The sequence below is a fragment of the Equus przewalskii genome, chromosome 7 (assembly GCF_037783145.1).
Source record: "Equus przewalskii isolate Varuska chromosome 7, EquPr2, whole genome shotgun sequence".
NCBI lineage: Eukaryota > Metazoa > Chordata > Mammalia > Perissodactyla > Equidae > Equus > Equus przewalskii.
The window spans coordinates 87043026-87064778 of NC_091837.1; the positions used below are offsets into that span (position 1 = coordinate 87043026).

The 21753-nt window shown below is 37.1% G+C and overlaps 1 protein-coding gene across 6 annotated transcripts in view; it reads right to left on the minus strand.

The window, feature by feature from the left end:
* Positions 1-8309: 8309 nt before the first annotated feature.
* The window catches only part of CD226 (CD226 molecule), an 87588-nt gene continuing 74144 nt past the window's right edge, over positions 8310-21753 (minus strand). For all 6 annotated transcript variants that reach the window (XM_070627865.1, XM_070627864.1, XM_008508156.2 and 3 more), the window contains 3 exons: positions 16192-16294; positions 12001-12058; positions 8310-9406 (listed from right to left, as the gene is read on the minus strand). In XM_070627865.1, the coding sequence (XP_070483966.1) occupies positions 9293-9406; positions 12001-12058; positions 16192-16294 (275 nt within the window). In that variant the 3' untranslated portion in view covers positions 8310-9292. The remainder of the gene's footprint in view (positions 9407-12000; positions 12059-16191; positions 16295-21753) is intronic.

The following is a 21753-nucleotide window of genomic DNA, read 5'->3' on the forward strand; positions in this document are numbered from 1 at the left end:
GAAAGATTTAAAAACACACTTTTAAATAACCATGAGTCAAAGGAGAAGTCTTAAGAGAAATTTTAAAATATTTTTAAAAATTTTTTTTAAAGATTGGCATCTGAGCTAACATCTCTTGCCAGTCTTCTTTTTCTTCTTCTTCTTCTTCTTCCTCTTCTTCTTCTTCTCCTCCTCCTCCTCCTCCTTCTTCTTCTCCTTCTTCTTCTTCTTTCTCCCCAAAGCCCCCCAGTACATAGTTGTATATTCCAGTTATGAGTGCCTCCGGATGTGCTACGTGGGACGCCACCTCAGCATGGCCTGATGAGCAGTGCCATGTCCGCGCCCAGGATCCGAACCTGCAAAACCCTGGGCCACCGAAGCAGAACGTGTGAACTTAACCACTCGCCCATGGGGCCAGCCCCTAAAACATTTTAATTAAATGAAAATGAAAATACAGTTTACCAGAATTTGTGGGATGCAGTGAATTTATAGCATTAAATGCCAATATTGGAAAAGAAGAAATATCTAAAAGCAATAACGCAGGCTTTTGTATTAGGAAACTAGAGAAAGAAGAGCAAATTAAATCTAAAGCAAGCAGAAGAAAGAGAACAACAAAAATTAAAGCAGAAATAAACGAAATTGAAAACAACAGAGAAAAATCAATGAAAACAAAATCTGTTTCTTTGAAAAGATTAAAAAAATTAATAAGATCTAGCAAGGCTAATCAAGAAAAAAGGAGAGAAGACACAAATTACTAATATCATAAATAAAAGAGGGGTCATCCTCACAGATACTACTCATTAAAGACACCCAATTACGGATACAATTGGATGTTAGAGGATAATAAGGGAATATTAGGTATGGTTCTATGCCAACAATTTGATAATAGATGAAATGGGCCCATTCTGTGAAAGACGTAAACCACCAAACTCACACAAGGAGAAAGAGATAAATTGAATTAAACTATTAAAGAAACTGAATCAGTAATTAACAACCTTCCAAAATGAAAGTACCATTTTACCAAAGATTTAAGGGAGGAATAATACCAACCCTCCACAGCCTCTTCCAGGAAACAGAAGCAGAAGGAATACTTCCTAACTCATTTTATGAAGTCATCATTATCCTAATATCAATCCAGATAAAAACATTGCACGAAAAGAAAACTACAAATATCTCCCATAAACTTAGATGAAAAAAATCCTCTACAAAATATTAGCAAACCAAATCCAGCAATATATAAAAAGAATTTTTATGATCAAATGAAATTTATCCCAGTTATGTAAGCCTGGTTCAACATTCAAAAATTAATAATGTAATCTATCACATCAATATGCTAATGAAGAAAAATCATATGGTTGTATCAATTGAAGCAGAAAAGGCATTTGACAAATGCATTTATTTATGATTTAAAAAAAAGAATCTCAGCAAACTAAGAATAGAGGAGAACTTTCTCAGCTTGTTAAAAAACATCTACAAAATACCTACAGCCAGCGTCATACTGAATGGTGAGAAAAGACAGGAATGGACTATCTCATCACTCCTATTCGACATTATACTAGAAGCCCAAGCTATGCAGTAAAACATGAAAAAGAAATAAAATACAGAAAGATTATGAAGCAAGAAATGAAACTATCTTTATTTTCAGAAGACATGATTGTCTATGTGGAAACCTCCAAAAACTATGCCAAAAAAAAAATCCTCCTGGAACTAACAAATCAATACAACAAGCTAATAGGCCACAAAGCACACAGATCCTGTACATATTTGGTTGGATGCACACCTAAGAACTTTATATAAATGTTTTGGTGCTATGGTAAATGACATTTTTTTTAAATTTCAAATTCTGATTATTCATTGCTCGTATACAGTGGAGGAAAGCAATGGACTTTTTCTTTTTTAGTATATTGACCTTTTATCCTATTACCTTTCTATAAAGGGGAGGGTGATAAGAGGTCTCTGTAAGCTGTTGCCATTAGGTATTATTTCCTCTGTGGTTCTACAGCCAAAAGCGGAGCAATGGCTGGGATTATTGTTGGCCAACAGGGTCAGCAGTCAAGAAGAGCTGGACATGCAATAGGGGAGAGCAAGGACAAACTGGAACTTGCCAGGCCATCTACATGTGTCCATCACCACACTGGCTAAAATGTCCTTCAGAGAGCAATGTCCAGTTTTTCACATCCATCTTGTTCTGTTTTGGCCAATTCTAACCCAGAACCATATAGCAAAGGAGATTCCAGGAATTACAGTTCCTACCTTAATCAAATTGATAAAGCACGTCTGGCACACAGTTTCTCTGGATCTAGTTTGCCTGTTAGAGTTGTTTTAAGAATCAAATACATAGAAATTGCTTTGAAAATTATAGCACACAGTAAAAACATATAATCATATTTTTGTCAATAGCCCAACTTTATAACAGCTAGTATTCACTAGCCATTGAAATAATGATCAAACAGGCGTGCAAAATTATAGGAAGGCTAGAAGAGTTTTCTATGTCTCTAGAAGCTACTGAGCCATCACATTTCTTTGCACATTTATTATGTAAGATAAAAAAGTCAAAATTTGCTTCTGATGATCTTCATATGATAAAATTAAAAAGTGAGATAAGTCATCTCAACCGAAGCCACAGTGAAAGCTGTGATAAGAAATTTTGCCGACATTGAGAGTAAATTGGAGAGCTTAAAGTCTTACCCAGACAACTGATTAAAGAATAATGGTCTTGTTCGCTATAAGTGCTTTTGAATACCTGGGATGAGGATTATCACGAATAAGTGATTGAATAAGAAGATCATCTTAAGAATGAATTTCCAAAAACATGCAAAATCAGTTGAGATTATTTAAATTTGGAACAGTAAAGAAAGTGAGTTATGAGTGCTTCTTCTCAAGTTTATCTCTTACAAATGTGGTTTGGCTATACAACACTAGACATCACTCTTCAGGGATTTGGAGAATTTTTGCTTGACATTTTAAACTCATGAGAATTTAGCCCAGAAGGGGCCTTTGCATATTTGACCACGTGTGGAACAAGATTGGCACTGCCTACTCATTGCTTTCCTCCTTTAATAATATTTATTTCTGTAGGTCAAATGGTACTCAGTATAATTCTGTGGCATTTTAATTAACAGTTTTCCATTAAAAATAGACCAAGGTCAAGTTTTTACTTGGAATTTTGAAGGTAGTCTGTTACACAGAAATTGATATTTCATGTAAAGATATACCTGTCTAAGGTCTGTAAGTCTGTAAGTTGCAGTTTTAAGAATTGATAAAGTTGAGTGAGGTTAAATTATAGAAGATGATGCAATATATCTCTTCTTTGGGAGACTGATGAATCCTAATATCCAAATCCAATCTCAATAGCAACATTAAAAATGAACTATTGGCCATTATTCCAAGATTACTAATTGAGAGTGTTGATATAGATACTAACTTGTATTTATTTGTTTATTCACCAATTTATTCAAAAACAACCTTGGATTTATTTGGATACACCTATAACAACCACAGGTATTATATAAGGTACTGAACTTATATAAAAAGTCTATGGGTTTACCCTGCCATGAATAAAATTATCATCTGGTGAACAGAGAAATTTGTCAGTTTCAGAAGTCCTTCAGCAACCTTGGGAGGAATATGATATTATACATACTATCTGGAAAATAAGTTATTCTCCCACCCCCGACACTATAGAAGCTGAAGGCAGCAGATATCTCCTCGCTGAAATCTGTAAGGGGCACTGATTCTGGAACAAGTGAGGTAAATAAAAAGTGGTGTTCAGAACTCATCCACGTGTGGGAGAGCGATGTCTTTCAGGCTAGAGGCACACTGTTCCAGCCAGAATATCGGAACTCAAAGTGGTAGTTGTGCGTCCTGCTGGGGACCACTGGAGTTGCCAAATGCTCTGCCTGTTGTCCAAGCTTATTCCATGAGTGTCCTGGTACTACTAAGAGTCACCCATATCACTGAAATAAATTAACTGTTTTTTCCATAACATAGTCAACATCAGCTCCCAAAGCTTACAACGAATACCCCCAACTTTTACCGAGACCAACCCAAATAGAACAGGCTTCTTCCTGTTCCCCGTTCTGGGCACTGGTTAAATACTTGCAATCTGAAACCTCATATTGCTTTGCACTGGGGAATTTTCTAGAATTGGTTCCATGCTTTACATTCCTCTCCTTTTTTCTGAATGAAGAGAGACATCAGGATGACAGCTACGCAGAAAGAACCACTGCTTATTGGCCCAAGTCAAGGTTCTAGGGTAACTTTTTTAGGTAGATGAGATTGTTGCACTATCTTTTGTATCACAGAGAATCTGGAGAGATCATTTAGACCACCGGAGAAGAATCTGAGATAAATTTATGGTAAATACAAATATAGTAAGCTAAAACGAGATAATTGCTAACTCTAGGTGGAAAAAAATTTATGTAGGAGAGAAAGCACAATCATTTTTACCATGTAATTCAACTGGGAAGAGCCTTGGCAAGGTCATAAAAAAAACAATATTGAAGTAATCAAAATTTTAACATAAATATTTTGGAAGAATATTTACATGAGTTTGTATGTGTGGTGGGTTTGTGGAGAGGAAAACATCTAAATCAATAATGTCTAAAATTGCAAAAATCTAGTAGTGATATAAACATGCTATTCGGAAAAGTAGAGAGATAAAATAATCAGAAGTGAAATTTGTTGTCTCAATGGAGGGAAAATGGGAAGGGCAGGAACTACAATTTTTTTTGCAAAAAACCCTTGTATGTCTTTGAGTCTTTGAACTACATGCACTTATAAGACGCAGCGAATGTTGCATTGAGATGGAAGTTGCAAAGTGTCAGTGGTTTCAATTATTTTCCGCAATAACTCTCCATGTTAATATTATCGTGTAGGAATTTTTCCCTAATATTCTTTGATAGCAAATGACACTAAAGATCGTGGAGCACTGCATTTTAGTCATTCAAGCAACAGAATACAAATATTTGCATGCCCTATAAAACCCGAGAGTCTGAAATTAAATATAAAACTTGAAAAAAATGATCTAAAGAGGGTGACTATATAACTTAGTATTCAAACAGGGACAATAGGCAATAATCGGAGATTATTTCAGACATTTATCACTCATACCCCCAAATCAAATCTTTTCTTACATCTTACAACATAGTTAGTGCTCTGAATCTGAAAGAAATATAACATGTAAACCAATGTTGAAGATTTATAAAAATTCCCATTGCAGTTAATTTTAGAAGCCACACTTCTGCTTCTTGGATCACTAGCAATAGAAAAGTGTTTTTAAAAAAACTTGTTTTTGTTTTTCAGATAAATGTATAAGTGCCTAGAGACTTGGCTTAGAATAATTCCAATGAACAGACCAATGAAAAAATATACTAATTTATGCAAAAGTCTAAATGTGAAGGTCAATACATTCCAGACATTCCATTCTAACAGTGGCCAAACTAATGATGATAATAAAACAATTGTTACATGTTCAAACTGTTTTATATTTCTCAAAAATATTTTCTTATCACTATGGTAGAAAGAAGCTAAACTTCGTACTCATAATTTAGCACCTCCACTTATACTTATAAGCATCTTAATTCTACAATATCTTCAATCTTGCTGAAATTTCATATAAACAGTACAAAATACAGCACATTATTATAAATCAAGGAGAAGGATTTTGATTACAGTGATTTCTAATTACAATGTGGACTCTACCCATTCAGAAAATTACTGCAATGCAGTTGCAGTTTTTATTTAATATAGGTCTAACTAAACCAACATAACTTGGATGTTCACAATAAGAGTAAACCTACTAAAATTATTTTTATTTTACAATATATTATAAATTGGTAATCAATATATTTTAAATTTATATGTATAATATTTTTAGTAATAAAGCGAATTACTTAAAACATTCTATAAATTTGAATATTTACTAACCAAAAATTTAGCCTCATCTACCAGCCTTCCATCCATAAGCGTGATTACAAGCTAATGAAATCTCTATTCTATTCTCTCCACGTGCATACAGGCCTTTAAATAATGTTCCAAGGTCTCTCTAATGATAATATAATCAATACCTAGTCATTGCAGGTTAATAAGATACATTCTTTCCCTGACAAAACTGTGTGCTCTGTGATAACATTTAACAAACTTACCTACCTTGTTATCACACAGCAATTCCCTTTAATTGGTTACTTTAATGTAAACATTACAACAATGGAATTCAAAGGAAACACAGATTTTTATTTAATGTATTATATATATCAATATAAATTATATATGTAAAAAAGAATTTTAGGAAGTATCTTGCTTCCTAAGTAGCACCTGGCAAAAAAGGTTTAAAACATAAGTTTCATTCAATTCTGACCTTTTATTCTGGGGATCTGTTTTGATCTGTTTCCTTAGTAACAACCAGAATAGTAGATAAACAGAGTTGGAAAAAAAGTGTGTGTGTGTGTATATATATATATATATATATACACACACACTATATATACATATACCATATACTCTCTCTATATAATACATATATGGCATATATAATATATAGTAGGTATAGTTATATATATATATACACATACATATATACATTATGCAAAGTCACAAATCTCTAGAAAATTAGATACAATATTAAAGAGACTACAATGAAAGTGCTTTGTTAAGCAAAGAGATCCAGAGGAAGAAAACAAATGAACAGAATTTCAGCAGCATAAGCTGAGAGTGTACCAGAATCAACAAGGGAGGTCAGAGAATTTTTAGCAGGACTTAGCAGGGTTCCAAAACCCTAAAAAAATCCTGAGGTCTGCAGAAAAAGAATGCACAGACAAGGAGTGACAGAGTAAATCGTTCTCATAAATATTTTGAGTGAGAGAATTTTTGAAAAATTAAAACACTCGTGGAAAAAGAGACAAGTTTCAAATGTCCTGGAGACTTTGCAACCCTTAAGGGGTTTGTCACAAAAGTCCCCCATGAAACCACGAGTAAAGGCCATAAGGACAATGACACCTGGTTGTACTGTTCACATTCCCCAATAGTCATTTTCTCAGTTAAAATGAGATTTACATTTCCCCATATTGCAATGGTAGAAAGGTTTTACTTCTCACCTATATTAGACATTGAGAATTTAGAATTAGAATCTTGCAGAAACTAATATTTTGATTAACTTTTAGCAAAAAGAAATAGTTTATTTATTAAATGATGCTAAGTTTGCTTCACCATGCAAACTGATAGATTCAGCCATGGAAACTTCCACGGATCTGATTTAGTTAACAAAACACTAGATCGTTTTCTTGTAAACTGCCTTCTGTGGCTCTGTTACACTAATATATTTGTGGAAACACTTCATGGGTCCAGATATAAAGATCTCTAAGCAAACAAAATAAAAATGAGACCTAACTCTTCTTGCATGTACATAGCTGGGAAGGGGTCATTTTTATCTTTTCCCCCCTGAAACAAGTAGAGGCATTGACAATTTCTGTAATTCACAGAATAATTGCACTATTTGGCATGCATGGTATTTAAAGCTAAAATCATAAAATATCCACTGACCTGCTTAAAAATGTAAATTACAGCTTAGAATCTGTCCGACAAAATGAGAATTTGGTTTTGGTTCACTTAAGATTATCATGAAAAGTCTACAACATTGGTACTTAAATGCAGTTTTTGCGATAAATCTTTCAGAGATGAGGATCCTTTACAGATGAGTAAATGACCATTGTAGTTTCAAGGTGACTATAACCATTACTGAGTTTCACAAATACTTTTCAATGTTTGCCTCCATCTAGAATGTGGACAATGGCAGGCATGGTCTCTAATTGCTCTGTAAGTGATATCCCTAGGTGTATCTTTGGCCAAACTGTGAAGAAGGAAAGTTTCTCTCTGGGTCTTCCCGTTCTTTGATCCCTTTTCCTTCTTTGCTATATCCTGCCAAGCTCTTCCCCTCACTTTTCTATCCTACCACCCTATGCCACCACTTTCAACTATCATTCTTTTTCTCGTGTTTAGATTTCACATGATTATTTTTTTTTTAAAAAATGCCTAGGTGCCTGACCCTTTCAAGAGAATTTATATATAAAAAAATAATTCTTAAAAGTAGAAAATAATTCAATATAAAAAACATTAAGTTATTATTGAACTGTCTACTACACTTGCTCATAAAGTTAGTCCAGGGATAGTGGCAAGAATTCTGTATGGAGGGGCCGGGCCGGTGGTGCAGCGGTTAAGTTCGCACGTTCCGCTTCTCGGCCGCCCGGGGTTCACAGGTTCGGATCCTGGCTACGGACATGGCACCACTTGGCACGCCATGCTGTGGTAGGCGTCCCACGTATAAAGTAGAGGAAGATGGGCACGATGTTAGCTCAGGACCAGCATTCCTCAGCAAAAAGGGAAGACTGGCAGTAGTTAGCTCAGGGCTGATCGTCCTCAAAAAAAAAAAAGAAAAAAAAAAAGAATTCTGTATGAAACTGGAGATGAATTTATTTTAGAATAGAAAGAGAAGAGATTTCCTTGTCATATTTATCTTTCTCTTGACTATTCATTTATTCTACTGCCAACTACACTTACGGACTAAGCTGATAAAGCATATTCTAGAAGAGGGTAGAGAGAGAGCTAACCTAAATCCACCTACATATTCTCTTTTTAGTTGGCTAACAAGAGATGTCCTGGAATGTCACTGCAGTCCACATTTGTCGGTAACCAGGCCAGCTTCCAGGCTCCCCTTTCCCTCTTCTAACGATACTGTGGATTTCCCAGCACTGTGCTTTGGACCCACTTCTAGCTCTAGAGGTGAACCCTTAATCCTTTCTGACCATGATGACTGTTTAATGATGGACAAATAACTGAATTTGTTTGCTCTATCAGAGAAGAAAACTCTCCACCAGACAGAAACAAGGATGATGAATTTCCAAGAGTTTTGGGCAGTCATCTTGGAAACACAAGGGAAAAGCCTGAATGAGAGTTAGGCTAACACCAAAGAAGTGGATCCAACACAGTGAAAGGGGATGCAGAAACTAGTTTGTGCCCATACTTAATTCTAGACACAACGAGCAAGCCCTGGTAAATAATGCTTGCCTGAAGCTTGATTTCCCACGGATTGTTCCATTACATAATTCAATAAGTTTCCTTTTATGTACAGGTAATTAAAGTCAGGTTTTCTGAAAAATTTCTGTTAAGAATGTTTTCCAGGTAATGCCCTATTTTTCTTAACAAATGAAATAAATTCAGTCAACTAGTATCCAAACTAGACACTGAGTAGTGGGAAGAAATTGTATAAAGATCCATGTATATAATAGTCATCATCATTTGCTCAGATCAAGGAAAAAGCTTAGACTCTAGTCTTTGGTCTCCGAGAGAAGGTTGGGTAGTTAACATAAATATCTTCTCTTGCGTCATCTGAAGGTTGATTGGTAAAGATGGGACTTCTGTAGTTGTTGGACGCCTAGAAAGACAAACAGAGGATGTCAGTAATTCACTGCATTTCAGCAGCTAATAAAGCTCAAAATATAAATCTCTCTTCAATTCAACCACAATATAGGTCAAATTCCATTCCAATAATTTCATAAAACATTCTTCTTTGTTTTGGACTTCTAAGGTATATCGCATTCTTGATTTGCCAGGCTCTGAGTGAGACCCAAAAGAAACCCAGCCTAGATTACCACTTGTTATACTCTGTTATGACTTACTGTTTAAATGCAGAACTCCCTTTCCCAATATTGGCCTATTTCGATGAGAACAATTATTCTCATTTTTTATATGGAAAGTCTAGTACAGTATTTTCCCAGAGTGGGCACTGATTCATTTCTGTTGAAAGAATGTCTTAATTCAAGAAATATTTTAAAGTACACAGTGTCTTGGCTTAAAAATGAGCAACTGAACACCATGAAAGACATCACCAAAACAAACTGACATTCACTTTCAAGATGATTTTATATAATCATTAATCTTCTCTCTCTTAATCAAGTCACTTTGATCACCTGTACATAAGTATGTGACAGGAAATATGTAGGCATGAGTAAATGAGAGAGTGAGAGATAAACTGAGAGGATGAGAAGGAGAGTGAGAAAGAGAGGTTTTTTTAGTGAGCAGTTTGGAAATTTAGAGTGGTTTTGGTGTTTGCAAGGAGAAAGCAAAAGGAAAGTTTAAGTGCCATTGTTACTTACATTGCCTGTTTTAAAAAAAAGAATCAAGTAGGTCTAACTTCTTGGTCTTTCACAGTCTAACTTACAATCTAACTTTCTAATCATCCTTCAAAACATCGTGATTCTACAAAAGCCTGAAAATGCTGAATAACTAGTGTAGGAAGTTGAAATCTCCTCTCCTTCTCTGAAGTTCATAGCAATAAATTTGGTTTTGATGGGCTTGAGTGGACAACAGTTAAGGACAAAGACGGGATCCAAAAATTATATATAACAGAGCACCGTTTTATTACATGCTGGAGTGGCAGATGAAACAAGACAAAACTTTGTGAGTTTTTGCATTTGAGGCCAAAAAGCAAGCCATGAATTATTGAGAAAAAGAAAATTGTTTTGCAAAGAGTAACTACTTAATAGAAGAAAAAGGCTAGACTGATAGATTATTAAGGAAGCTGAAGCACACATTGGATTGTCAGAAACTTTTTAGTACTTGACATTTTGGCTGTGTAGAATTCAATTGCAAATAATTAAGTTGAAAAAAAATGGATGTAATTTTGGATAACAACTTGGGGAATGTTTTATTGTAAAATTTTGTCAACACGTAATATGTGTTAAAGATATTTGACCTATAGTGGAAACAATGAGCGTGAAAATAAGCATCGCTCTTACCTGCAAACCCAGAAGGAACTTTTTACTCCTTCAATTAAACAAAAAAGGGTCAGGAGCAAAGTAGAGTGAAACAACGTCACAGTTCATCAGACTCCTGCAGCCCATCAGAAAGTTCTTTAGCTTTATAATCTGAGTATTCACGAATTAATAAATTAATCCAAATGTAATAATGCTAATGAATAGCATGCATTATGTCCTTCTGTGTGCTTGATATGCTTCGGGCCTTTTATGTAGTTTAATGTAATCCTCACAGTAACCTTATGAAATAAAAATATTATTATGCCCTATACTGGGTCTGATAGCATCCCTCCAAAATGTACGTTCTTCCCAAACCTTCATAATGTGATCTTATCTGGAAATAGTGCTGTTGCACGTGTAATTACAGTCATGTCACTTAACAACAGGGATACGTTCTGAGAAATGGGTCAGGCAATTTCCTCATTGTGCGAACAACACAGAGTGTACTTACACAAACCTAGATGGTGTGACCTCCTACACACCCAGACTATACGGTACTAATCTTATGGGCCCACTGTCGTATACACAGTCTGTCATTGACCCGAACGTCATTATGCAGTGCGTGACTGTAGATAAGATGAGGTCAAAATGGAGTAAGGTGGGCCTTAGTTCAATATTACAAGAGTCCTTATAAGAAGAGGAGAAGAGACACAGACGAGCATACATGCACATGCACACACACACGCACAGAGGGAAGAATGCCATGTGAAGACAGGCAAAGATTGGAGCGATGCGTCTGTAAACCAAGGAATGCCAAGGATTGCTAACAACCACCAGAAACTAGGAGAGAAGTATGGAACAGATTCTCATCCCAAGAAAGAACTGATCCTGCTGAGACCTTGATTTTGGACTTCAACCCTCCAGAACTGTGAGAGATAAGATGTCCACTGTTTTAAGTCACCCACTTCGTGGTAATTTCATTGTGGCAGATCTAGGAAACATTACAGATTTTGGTAACGCACAGTGTTTGTTATGATGATGTCAGTTTAACTGCACCCTTACTCATACTAATGTAAAACAAACAGTTTCGAAGGGCATTAATAGTAGGAGAATAGTTCAGAAAATAATTGATACTCGAATTACAGGTAACCACACAGCCAGGGTACTGAAAGGAGAATAAAAAAGAAGGTTGCTAACTGCAAAATGGACTGACTTTACAAGACATTTATGATGCATAAAAGAGTCAAAAAATGACAATTCTGAGAAAACTTACCTTATTCTGTGTGTCCCACGACTCTTTAACTAGAACTCTTTTCTCTCTCCTTCTCCTTCTGGGAATACACATTCAACAGAGGCATTAAGAATGACACTCCAGCACTAGTATTGTTTCAAATGCTCCCTACCTCACCTGTACCCCAGCCCACATGCCCTTACTCAATACGTTGAAGTAGCATCCACAGTTGCTTTATACATATTTACCCGAAATTCCATTGACCTAAATTTTTCATTTCCCTACTTTCTGCAATGTTCTCACAGATGGTCAAGGCAGCTCAGTGGATATACAGCCAGTGTATATTAGTAATTATAATTAAAACTTTGTTTTAAATGCCAACAGCATAACTTCTTGGATGAGAGTAATGATATACTGAAGAGTCTTATAGACTCTTTCAGGCATTTTATTAAATGACCTGTATGGATTATTTTATTTAGGTTTCATAAAAAACTCTACATTTAACATATTGAGAAACTGAGGCATAGAGAGGAAGAGTAACTTGCCCCAGACCACATGGGTGGTAAGTGGTAGCATTGGGATTTGAATCCACAGCCCTCCCTCTTGACTCTCAGGCTCCGCCATTTCTGGAGTCAGGGTGCTGCGGTTCGATGGGCCATCTGGAGTCACACTGTTCAATAAACTCACCACAGTTTCAACAAAACCTGTAAAAACCTAACTTCAGGAGGAATCTTAGAAAGGAAAATACAAGAGAAGAAGAAAAGAGGCAACTGTGGTTGAGGCAATAGATGAAATAACCATATCCAAGTATATGGATGTAGTTATTATGGGAAGATGATGACTATCTCTTTTCATCTCCCTAAAGAAAAGATTCTTACTGAATCACAGAAGAGTAGGTTAGATGCAAACTGTAGACTTTTTTCCTTCATACAAAAGATGACATTGTAATCCCTTCGTGGAAATTTCGAAAATCAGGCAATCTAGTCTCTCTCCAAAGAAAGGTTGTTCAGATGATGGATGCTGACCCTAAGGATCTCTTCTAGTTGCTATGAAATCCTTCTACTGTGTCAACATAATCACAAACTTATCTTATTCTGTGTGCATTTATTTGCTTACTTATTGTTTAAATAATTAATTTATTTACTTATTTGATGTGTAAGTTTATTATGCGAAAGTCATGTTTCTAGGTGTTTTGTGTAAATTTAGTTATTTACTCCTCAAAAGAAATCTGTAGTATAGATGCTTTTGTAATCCTCTTTTTACAAATAAGGAAACAAATGAGACAGATCTATGACCTTTGATCTCCTGTTAAATCATGTTTCACAAGGTTTGCTATATCATAACACAGAGTTAACTTCCCCAAATAGGTCCAAATATATGTATATGTATACATATATATATAAATATATATATATTTTTTACATAAGCCTAGAGTACACAACGTGATAAAGAAATGAGAACACAAAGCTTAGAGTCAGAAGATCTGTGTTGACCTTGTGCTCTGCAGTTGACTGTGTGTGCGCATCTTTGAAGTTCAGTCCTCTCTTCTGTAAAATAAAGACTCTAAACAAAATGTGGTTTTTCTAGGTTGGCCAGTCATGCTGGTTTGCTTGATTCTAAGGAGTTTCCCAGGGAAGTCCCAGGCAAACCGACACATCCTACCGGTTGTGAACATCAACGCTGACAATGAATGTAAAAAGAAGTGTCTAACATTTTGCTCACTAAATATTAAATTTCTTCTTACAAACACAGGTGTCAATCTCCGCATTGTGTCTCGGCTCCTGTCACACTTCCCAGAGCTCTGCACTTTCCCAGCATGCTCACTTGATGGTGTCACTATTCTGATCTCCAACTGGAAATAACACACACTGGGAGCAGAGAAAGTGCTTCAAATGCCTCTGGACACACAGGCTCGTAGGCACTGGGTGTGAGGGAAGGGTTCAGTTTCGTTTGGGCACTCCGATTTATTTTGGCTTCTATCCAAGTCAGTACATCAGAAGCTGCCGGATTATTTGAAACGGTCCCTAAGACAGAGTTCAGAAGGTTTAAGCCCTTGCGTCATTTTTCCCAACGCTTCCATTCTGAGTAACAATCACAAACTGATACTAGTGACAAGGTAGAGAGAACAAGTGCCTTTTCCTTTGTGGTGTTCGGCCATGATTATGCATTCAAGTCCACTAATCTTCTTTTTATCACATTTAACCAAGTGGGACAATATATTCTACAGTTCAATTTAGCTATTCATGTAAAAGTGATGCATTTTCATGAAGCTAAATCCATCATGTCCAACATCTGTGACCCTCCAGAGATCCGTTCTGTCACTCACTCTCTCTTAGTCATCTTGTCCTTGTTCCTGTGTGCTCCTGCTGTCACATCTGCCCTCAGTGCATTTTTTTACCAACCAAGGTGAAGCAGTAGAGAAGTCCTCAGTGTCACTAACACCCTGGGTTCCCTACCTCAATTTGCTAATTTCTGACCAGGGAAAGACTTGAGGGCAGCCCATGATGGAGAGAAAAGAAAAACGATAGTTTCATGTTTCAATTTAATTAGACAAATGCTTATTGACCATCCATTATTTGGAAAGATTAGTACTAAATGCTATCCAACACTAAAAAATGAATAAAACACGAGCCCTGCCATTATGAATAGAAGGGAAGACAAGCATAAAAATGATTAAACTACAAAGCAGGCTGCAAGCTGTAGCAGATGAGAAGTACGTGTGATTCCAGACAGTGACGTCATGTCTCTGTGCAGGGAGAGGGAAGCAGGACAGACCCTCTAGAGGGAGCTTGTGTCCCACATCTTGAATGACACCTGTCCCAGAGGATTAAGGCCAAAGATGGAGGAAACAGCATTTTGGTGGCACATCAAACGGGAAGAGAGTCAGGTGTGCTCAAAGAATAAAAGTTGCAGTTTTAACAAAATTTGTCCACATTGGGAGAAATAAGTAAAGTAGAAGGTATGAATGAATGTTAGGTTGGGGTCAGAAAGTAGGGCACCTCTGAGGACAGGATTAATGAGTTTTACCATTATTCTGGTGGCAGTGGGAAGTTGATAAAAGGTTTTAAACAGGAGGCTGACACTGCCTGTCTAGCTTTTAGAAGAGGAAGCAGAAAAAATCAGATAAGTCAAAAGAGAGGAGATTCCTGGGGGCAGGAGAGCAGAGTGGGGAGTATTACTAAAATCGGGTGAGCCGCGGCAAGAGCCTCAGAAGAGGTGGAGGCCGGGGAGATGGAGACAAGATGGAGAGGTCTACTGGAAAGCCTATCGGTAAGCGCGCATGTGCAGTGTGCGTGCTTGGGAATACCCCTGGGGGAGGCGAAACGAGTGGAGATCAATATATTCATTCACTCGACAAACATATATTAAGTGTGCATGATGTGATAGACATGCAAAATGTGGACATCAAATGTTTAGTCTCTTCTTCCTTTAAGAAGATAACACTGGTTGGAACAAAAGTATAAGGAAGAATTCCAACCCAATATGATTACAGCTAAGATTGCAACAAATACATAGACAAGTAAGTTGATGATGGGAGAACTGGAGAGGGAAGAAAGAGTCAACCAAGAAGACCCTAGAAAATTCCCAAATGTGCCATAAGACAGTAAAGGTAGAAACCTTTGTTACAAGCCAAATGGCTGCCTGCTCTCTCTAAGGTAGCCCCTTCTGATCCCTTTCTTCCTCAAGAATTTTTAATAATACCACCTAGATTGTTTCAGAGAATATACGATCATTGAAAATGATATTGTTAGCTTATTAGAACGTGTGCTTCATTACGTCTTCCTCACACTGTCATAATAAATATTTGATGAATGAATAAATGAAGATATTATTACTGTTCAACCTTGCTCTTCCTCTTCTCAGAATCTCTCTCTCTGGCACATGCACACACACACACACCCCCTCAAGGACAGCCTTCTTTCCTTGCAGGTGGAGAAAGATAGCTGGGGTAGCAGACAGGGTGGAGGCATCAGGCAGTTGGCTGCCCAGAATGTGAAAGCTTTGTTAATATGGGGGCAGACTGCCAGCTCCTACTAATTCTTAAACAAACTACTTTAGCTTTCTCCTCCAATATTACCACAGCGCCTTCTCCTCCTTTCTGTAAGAACAGCACTGAAAAAACTGTATGTGAGTGCTGAGACAGCTTGACCAGCTACTAGGCTATTAACAGAGAACCTGTACCATCAGAATTACTGAGGGTAAACAAGACTCAGGAGGAGTTGTGATACTCACCTTTTATAAAGAATGACAATGATGGTGGTAATCAGGATAACAAACAGCAACAATAAAACTGTCCCTCCAGCCACGAAGAGGATATGTCGGTTATCAGTTTTACCTAGAAGAAAAAAATTATAGCAGGAATTAGGAATTCAGATAAAGCCTGAAAAAACGAAGGTGGGAAAATTAGGAATGGGTACATTAATCATCTTAGAGGAACAATTTAAAAGTAAGAATTCAATAAAAATAGGACAAGATCAGAGAAAAAGACAGTTTTTCTTTTACAGTCTCCTAAATATTTCTGATTCCTCTCAGATTTTTATTAGCTCCTTGATTCGGTTAGGTTTAACATCTTAAGAAGAAGAAGAAGAGAAAGTGCGTATGTTCGAGACAGATACCACTTCATTCTAATGAGCTTGCGATCACGTACACAGACTCTTTTGTAGAAAAAAATAACTATCAAAATGGTATGTAAATGAAGATTACTTCTTAAGTCTGATCTATTATGTACATTCAATACACAACAGTATACAACTTTGATATTTATAAGTAGAATTTTGTATAAGAAACATTTTCTACTCAATTGGAGCTAATGATAAAACATAATCAGGAAAAATACATTCCTCCAATTCAGTGCTTGAGTGGAAAGAACAATGGTCCACGAATCTGAAAATCTCATCCTGGTTCTTTCACTATTTAGCTGTTTGACCTCCATCTAATTCCTTGATCTGCTCTGCATGCCTTTCTTCATCTGTCAAGTGATGACAATGACAACAGTTCTAATTACATCATAGAATTGTGGTAAGACTCTAATGAGGCAATATTCAAAGGAGCAATGAACTACTAGAGAAACGTCCCTCTGGAGCAGGATCCAGTGAGGTCAGAGACCATTTTATCTTTAAGATGTTGTCCTGCCCACAGCACCCCTCACCCACCACCACCCACAGAGCTCCTTGCAAGGAGAAGAAACTCCATCTATATGTGCTCTTGATCCGAATGGGATCGAATTGAAGCCTAGGAGCTGTCTTTATTGCCATGTCTCTTTGGGACAGCAAACTTGTCCATGTCCCCTCCTAAAGGAAGGGGGCAGGCCATGGCAGAGAACAGCAGAATTTCCCTCTCTCTTGAAATTAAAGCTAAAATGCTCACAAGCATTCTCAGGCTGTCTGAAATCCTGTGGGAACAAGAAAATCATGCTTTTCAATGGATTCTTCCCAATCTTTTCCTCGGATTATTTCTTCCTTCCTAACCCACTATTTAGCTGCGACTTTTTCATGATAGGAGCTCAAAGTCTCCATCTGTCTGTTCTTCTGTAACCTTTACTGCAAAGGGAAACTGAGTCAAATAATAAACATTTTAATTATTTCAATTTGTTTAGTTATAAGGTCAATAAAAGCTGAAAAATAAGTGAACACTTTAACAACTTTGTACATAGAGTCTAAGAATGGCCTTTGTCCAAACGTGATGGGGCGTGGGAAAGCTAAACTAATTCAGAACAAAAATACACTGAACCTCCGCTACAGAAGGAACAATGAGATTTTCTCCCCACCAAATAAGAAATTAAATGTTTTAAGCTCTTGGCACATGGTAAAAAATAAATAAAATACCTGAAATGATTTTGCCTTATAACACAAGACTATGAAAGGACCACACTTGCCATACTGACATAATTTAAATATAGTAGATGCTAAGGTTAAATCAATCAGGCAATCACAGTGAGAAAACTAAAGTTATGATTAAAAAGTTCATTGACAGTGTTCTGGGAAAATTGTTTAACTACTTTTCAAATGCTATTTAGATCCTCGTTACAGTAAAAAAAAATCTGGGTGGACCAGAGATCTAAATTTTTTCATGTAAACATTAGAAGAAACTGTAAGTAAATATTACTTAATCTCTGGAATGAGAAATGAGCTTCCAATTTATAAAAATAAATAAATATATAGTATTGACCAGGTCAAAATAAAAAATACATGTGGGTCAAATGATCACAAACAGCATGTAAAGACAAACAAAAAAATTGGTTAGCATTTTCAACATATTGTTGCTATTAAGAAAAAGCTATATAAGGCAATAAGAAAGATACCAAGAACTTAATAATTAAATGCACTTAAAGAATAAGTTTGTATAAAAGGGAGACTGGTGAGATAGACATCTCAAGCTCTGTTAGTAGGATTGGAAACTGCTACAACCTGGATCTGGATAGAAGTGGGTCTCCGTGTATCACACCTTTCCACTAGGTGCTTGCACATTTGATTAATTACTTTATTCTAAAGAAAAACTAAGAAACGTGAACAAAGAGTTTTGTGAAACATTTGTAATAGCAAAAAGGAAATCCTTATTTCTGAGCAGTAGACTAATGAGCAAGACTACACAGCTGTGGTTCCCAAACTTAATTTGCATCAGAATCCCCTGGGGGCTTGTTAAAGCACAGGTTGCTGAGCCCCTCTCAGAATTTCTGATTTTGTACATCTGGGTGGATCCCAGAATTTGCAGCTCCCACATGATGCCTATGATGCTGGTCAGGGACCCACTCTTTGAAAATCAGAGCTGCAGACATTAGAAAGAAATGTGTAAAGAATTCCAATGAGATGGAAAACTGCTGACTATAGATATAAAGTTAAGCAGCATTTCAAAACCAGAACTCACAATCGCGCAAGCCATAATATCTCAATCAAGTGTAGAACTTACAGGAAAAAAGCCTGCAGGCAACAACATGCCAAAATTTTTAATTGATGATCTTCAGGGAGTAGAATTGAAAGCATTGCCTCTTTAAGCTTTTTTGATATTTTCCAAACTTTCTAGATGATGCATTGCTTTTGTTAATCAGAAAAAAAGAATAGTACAAAAATTTAAAGGTCTGGATACTTAAAACAGAATAACCTGCCGAATTTTAGGGGTTATATTGAAAGTGCACAATGTAAAGAGCATCTTTGTAGAAGTATGCTCAGAGTCCTTAAGAATTAAGATGGCATTCTTTATTAAGCTCTAAATTATATGAATGAAAAAGTAGAAACCACTGAAAAGCATGGCTATTTGTTTCACACTGCTCAATTATAAACGCAAACTTCAAATGCATTCTTTCATGTGAAATATTTTACCTCTTTCTAACCTCTTGTAGTAATGTTTGACCTGTTGGAGTCAGATCTGTTTATTCATTCATCTTTTAACACATAGCATTTCAAGGCATACTATGTAGCTGGCATTATAGATGAAGTGGTGGGTAAAAACAAATTTGGTACCTAAAGGGAAAACACCAAAAGATGAAAACTGTTTCTCTACTCACAGCACTTCTGACACTAACTTCCCCAGAGCTGGCACAGACCCCACAGATTAAGGGATCAGCTCCACAACACAGCCTGCCCCCCTCAGACTCCATTCCCAAGTCCAGGCCCCTTGTACTTCTGACCAACCAGCTACAAATCGGAGTTCTCATGACCCCTTCCTCAGTTCAACAGTTTGCTGTAACATTTCACAGAACTCAGGGAAACACTTTATCTACTATTACTGGTTTATTATAAAAGATACAACTCAAAAACAGCCAAATGGAAGAGATACATAAGGCAAGTAATGGGGGTGGTACACATGGAGCTTCCATGCCCTCGGGGGATGTGCCACCCTCCCAGCACCTCCTTCTGTTCACCAACCTGGAAGCTCTCTGAACCCTGTCACTTAGGGTTTTTCTGGAGGTTCCATTACATGGGCATGATTGATTAAATCATTGGCCATGGGTAACTAATCCAATCCCCAGCCCCTTGCTCCTTGGGCCTCCCCAGAGGTCAGGGGGATGGGCTGAAAGTTCCAACCCTCTAATCACATGATTGATTCCTCTGGCAACCAGCCCCCATCTGATGCATCTAGGTGTTTTCAGCCACCAGTCACCTCATTAACGTACAAAAGGACACTCATCACTCTGGAGATTCCCAGGGTCTTAGAACCTCCTGTGTCCAAGGAACTGGGAACCAAGATAAAATATTATACCAAAGACGCTCCTAGTGCTCCTATGACTTACAAAATTGCAAGAGTTTAGGAGCTCTGTGAGAGGAACCTGGGGCAGAGACTGAACATATATTTCTTCTTGTATCACAGAAACTGATTTAAGGAGCTTACATTTTTGAAAGGTCCTGGATAAATTAAAAACATGCAAGGAACAAGCATTTTCCCAGAAGAAGTATGGTTAAGGCATAAGGGTCAGCTAGAGATGCAGTCCCACTACAGAGACATCACAATCTAGAGTTTCCCAGCCTACGGCCCATCCGGCTTCTCATGCCTTTCCCTGCCACACTCGGCTGCAGCTGCCTTAACGTGAACAGTTCTTAGAGTCAGGCTGGTGGAACCACGTAACCTGCTGGGCCCTGGATGAGACTAAAAACAAAAAGGAAAAGGAAAAGCAAATGGGTATGGATGTTTAGGGAGTTAATCAACAGCTCACAACACTCGCTTTCTCTAAGTTCTGCTAATAGATCTGAGATTGACTAACGTCGGCCCTCAATCCCCTCTCTTAAAGAATTATTGTCTATTCTCAGTAGCCACTTTTTTTCTGATGTTTTTTCTCTTTCATCCCAATGCTGTGTTGATTCATAGGAGGACAAAAGTGTCTTGAACCATGAAGCCATTATTTTCCCTCCCATCAAAAAAGATAAACACAGTTAAAACAATTTAAAGCATGTCAGTGAGATATATAAACGAAGAATTTACTCCAGGATTGTGACCCTCCAGGCTACGTTTCTGCCAATGACAAGTATTTATGGCTGAGTTATAAACCCTTAGAAAGGCTCATGATAGAAATGCTGCCAGGACCTTCCCTCAGAGCCTGGCGGGCAAGAGCAGGCATTGACATCTACTTGTTTATGCTTTACTAGAGTTTGGGGAGGAGATAGGGGGTGGGGAAACCATGTAACTCAGAACCTAGATATGTGGACCAAAAAACATGCTAGAAGAAATTCACAGATCCTGATCCTCCAGCTAGCCCTGGGTAAGTCATGGTAGCTATCAGTTAAAGTTATTCTTGCTTTCTTACTTCACTAAAAAGAGAAGCAGAACTATTAGATTTCATTCTATTTATAGATGGAATACACAGTGTGTGAGTTCCCACGGGGTGGATATGTATGAGCTGACAGACTCAGCATTATCAGGTCGATTCCAATTTTTGACTCACTATATAATGCAAATATCCAACCTTCGTCCCACATTAGACATTGAGTTGCTGAAAAAACAGAGATTGAGGAGAACAGCCTTGGGGTCTAGTCCCACGTTCTAATTCTTTTCTTTGGAAGACTTCAGCGTAAGACACTAGATATCCCAGACACTTTCGGCAACTGCAAAATTATGATAAAATTAACTTCAAGGGTAGCTATGGGGCTTAGATAAAACATATAGAATGCTATATATATTTAAGCACCAAGTAATATATAAATTATTAATAGTATACTTACATTTTGTATACATACTTCAAAATTAGGGTTAAATAAGTGATTTCTATTCTTTCATGTTGAACTAGTCATGTACAACAGAGGATGCTTGCTCTATCCTAGATTCACCTTCTTGGGGAAAGCCAGAGGTAGTGTTGATAAACATATA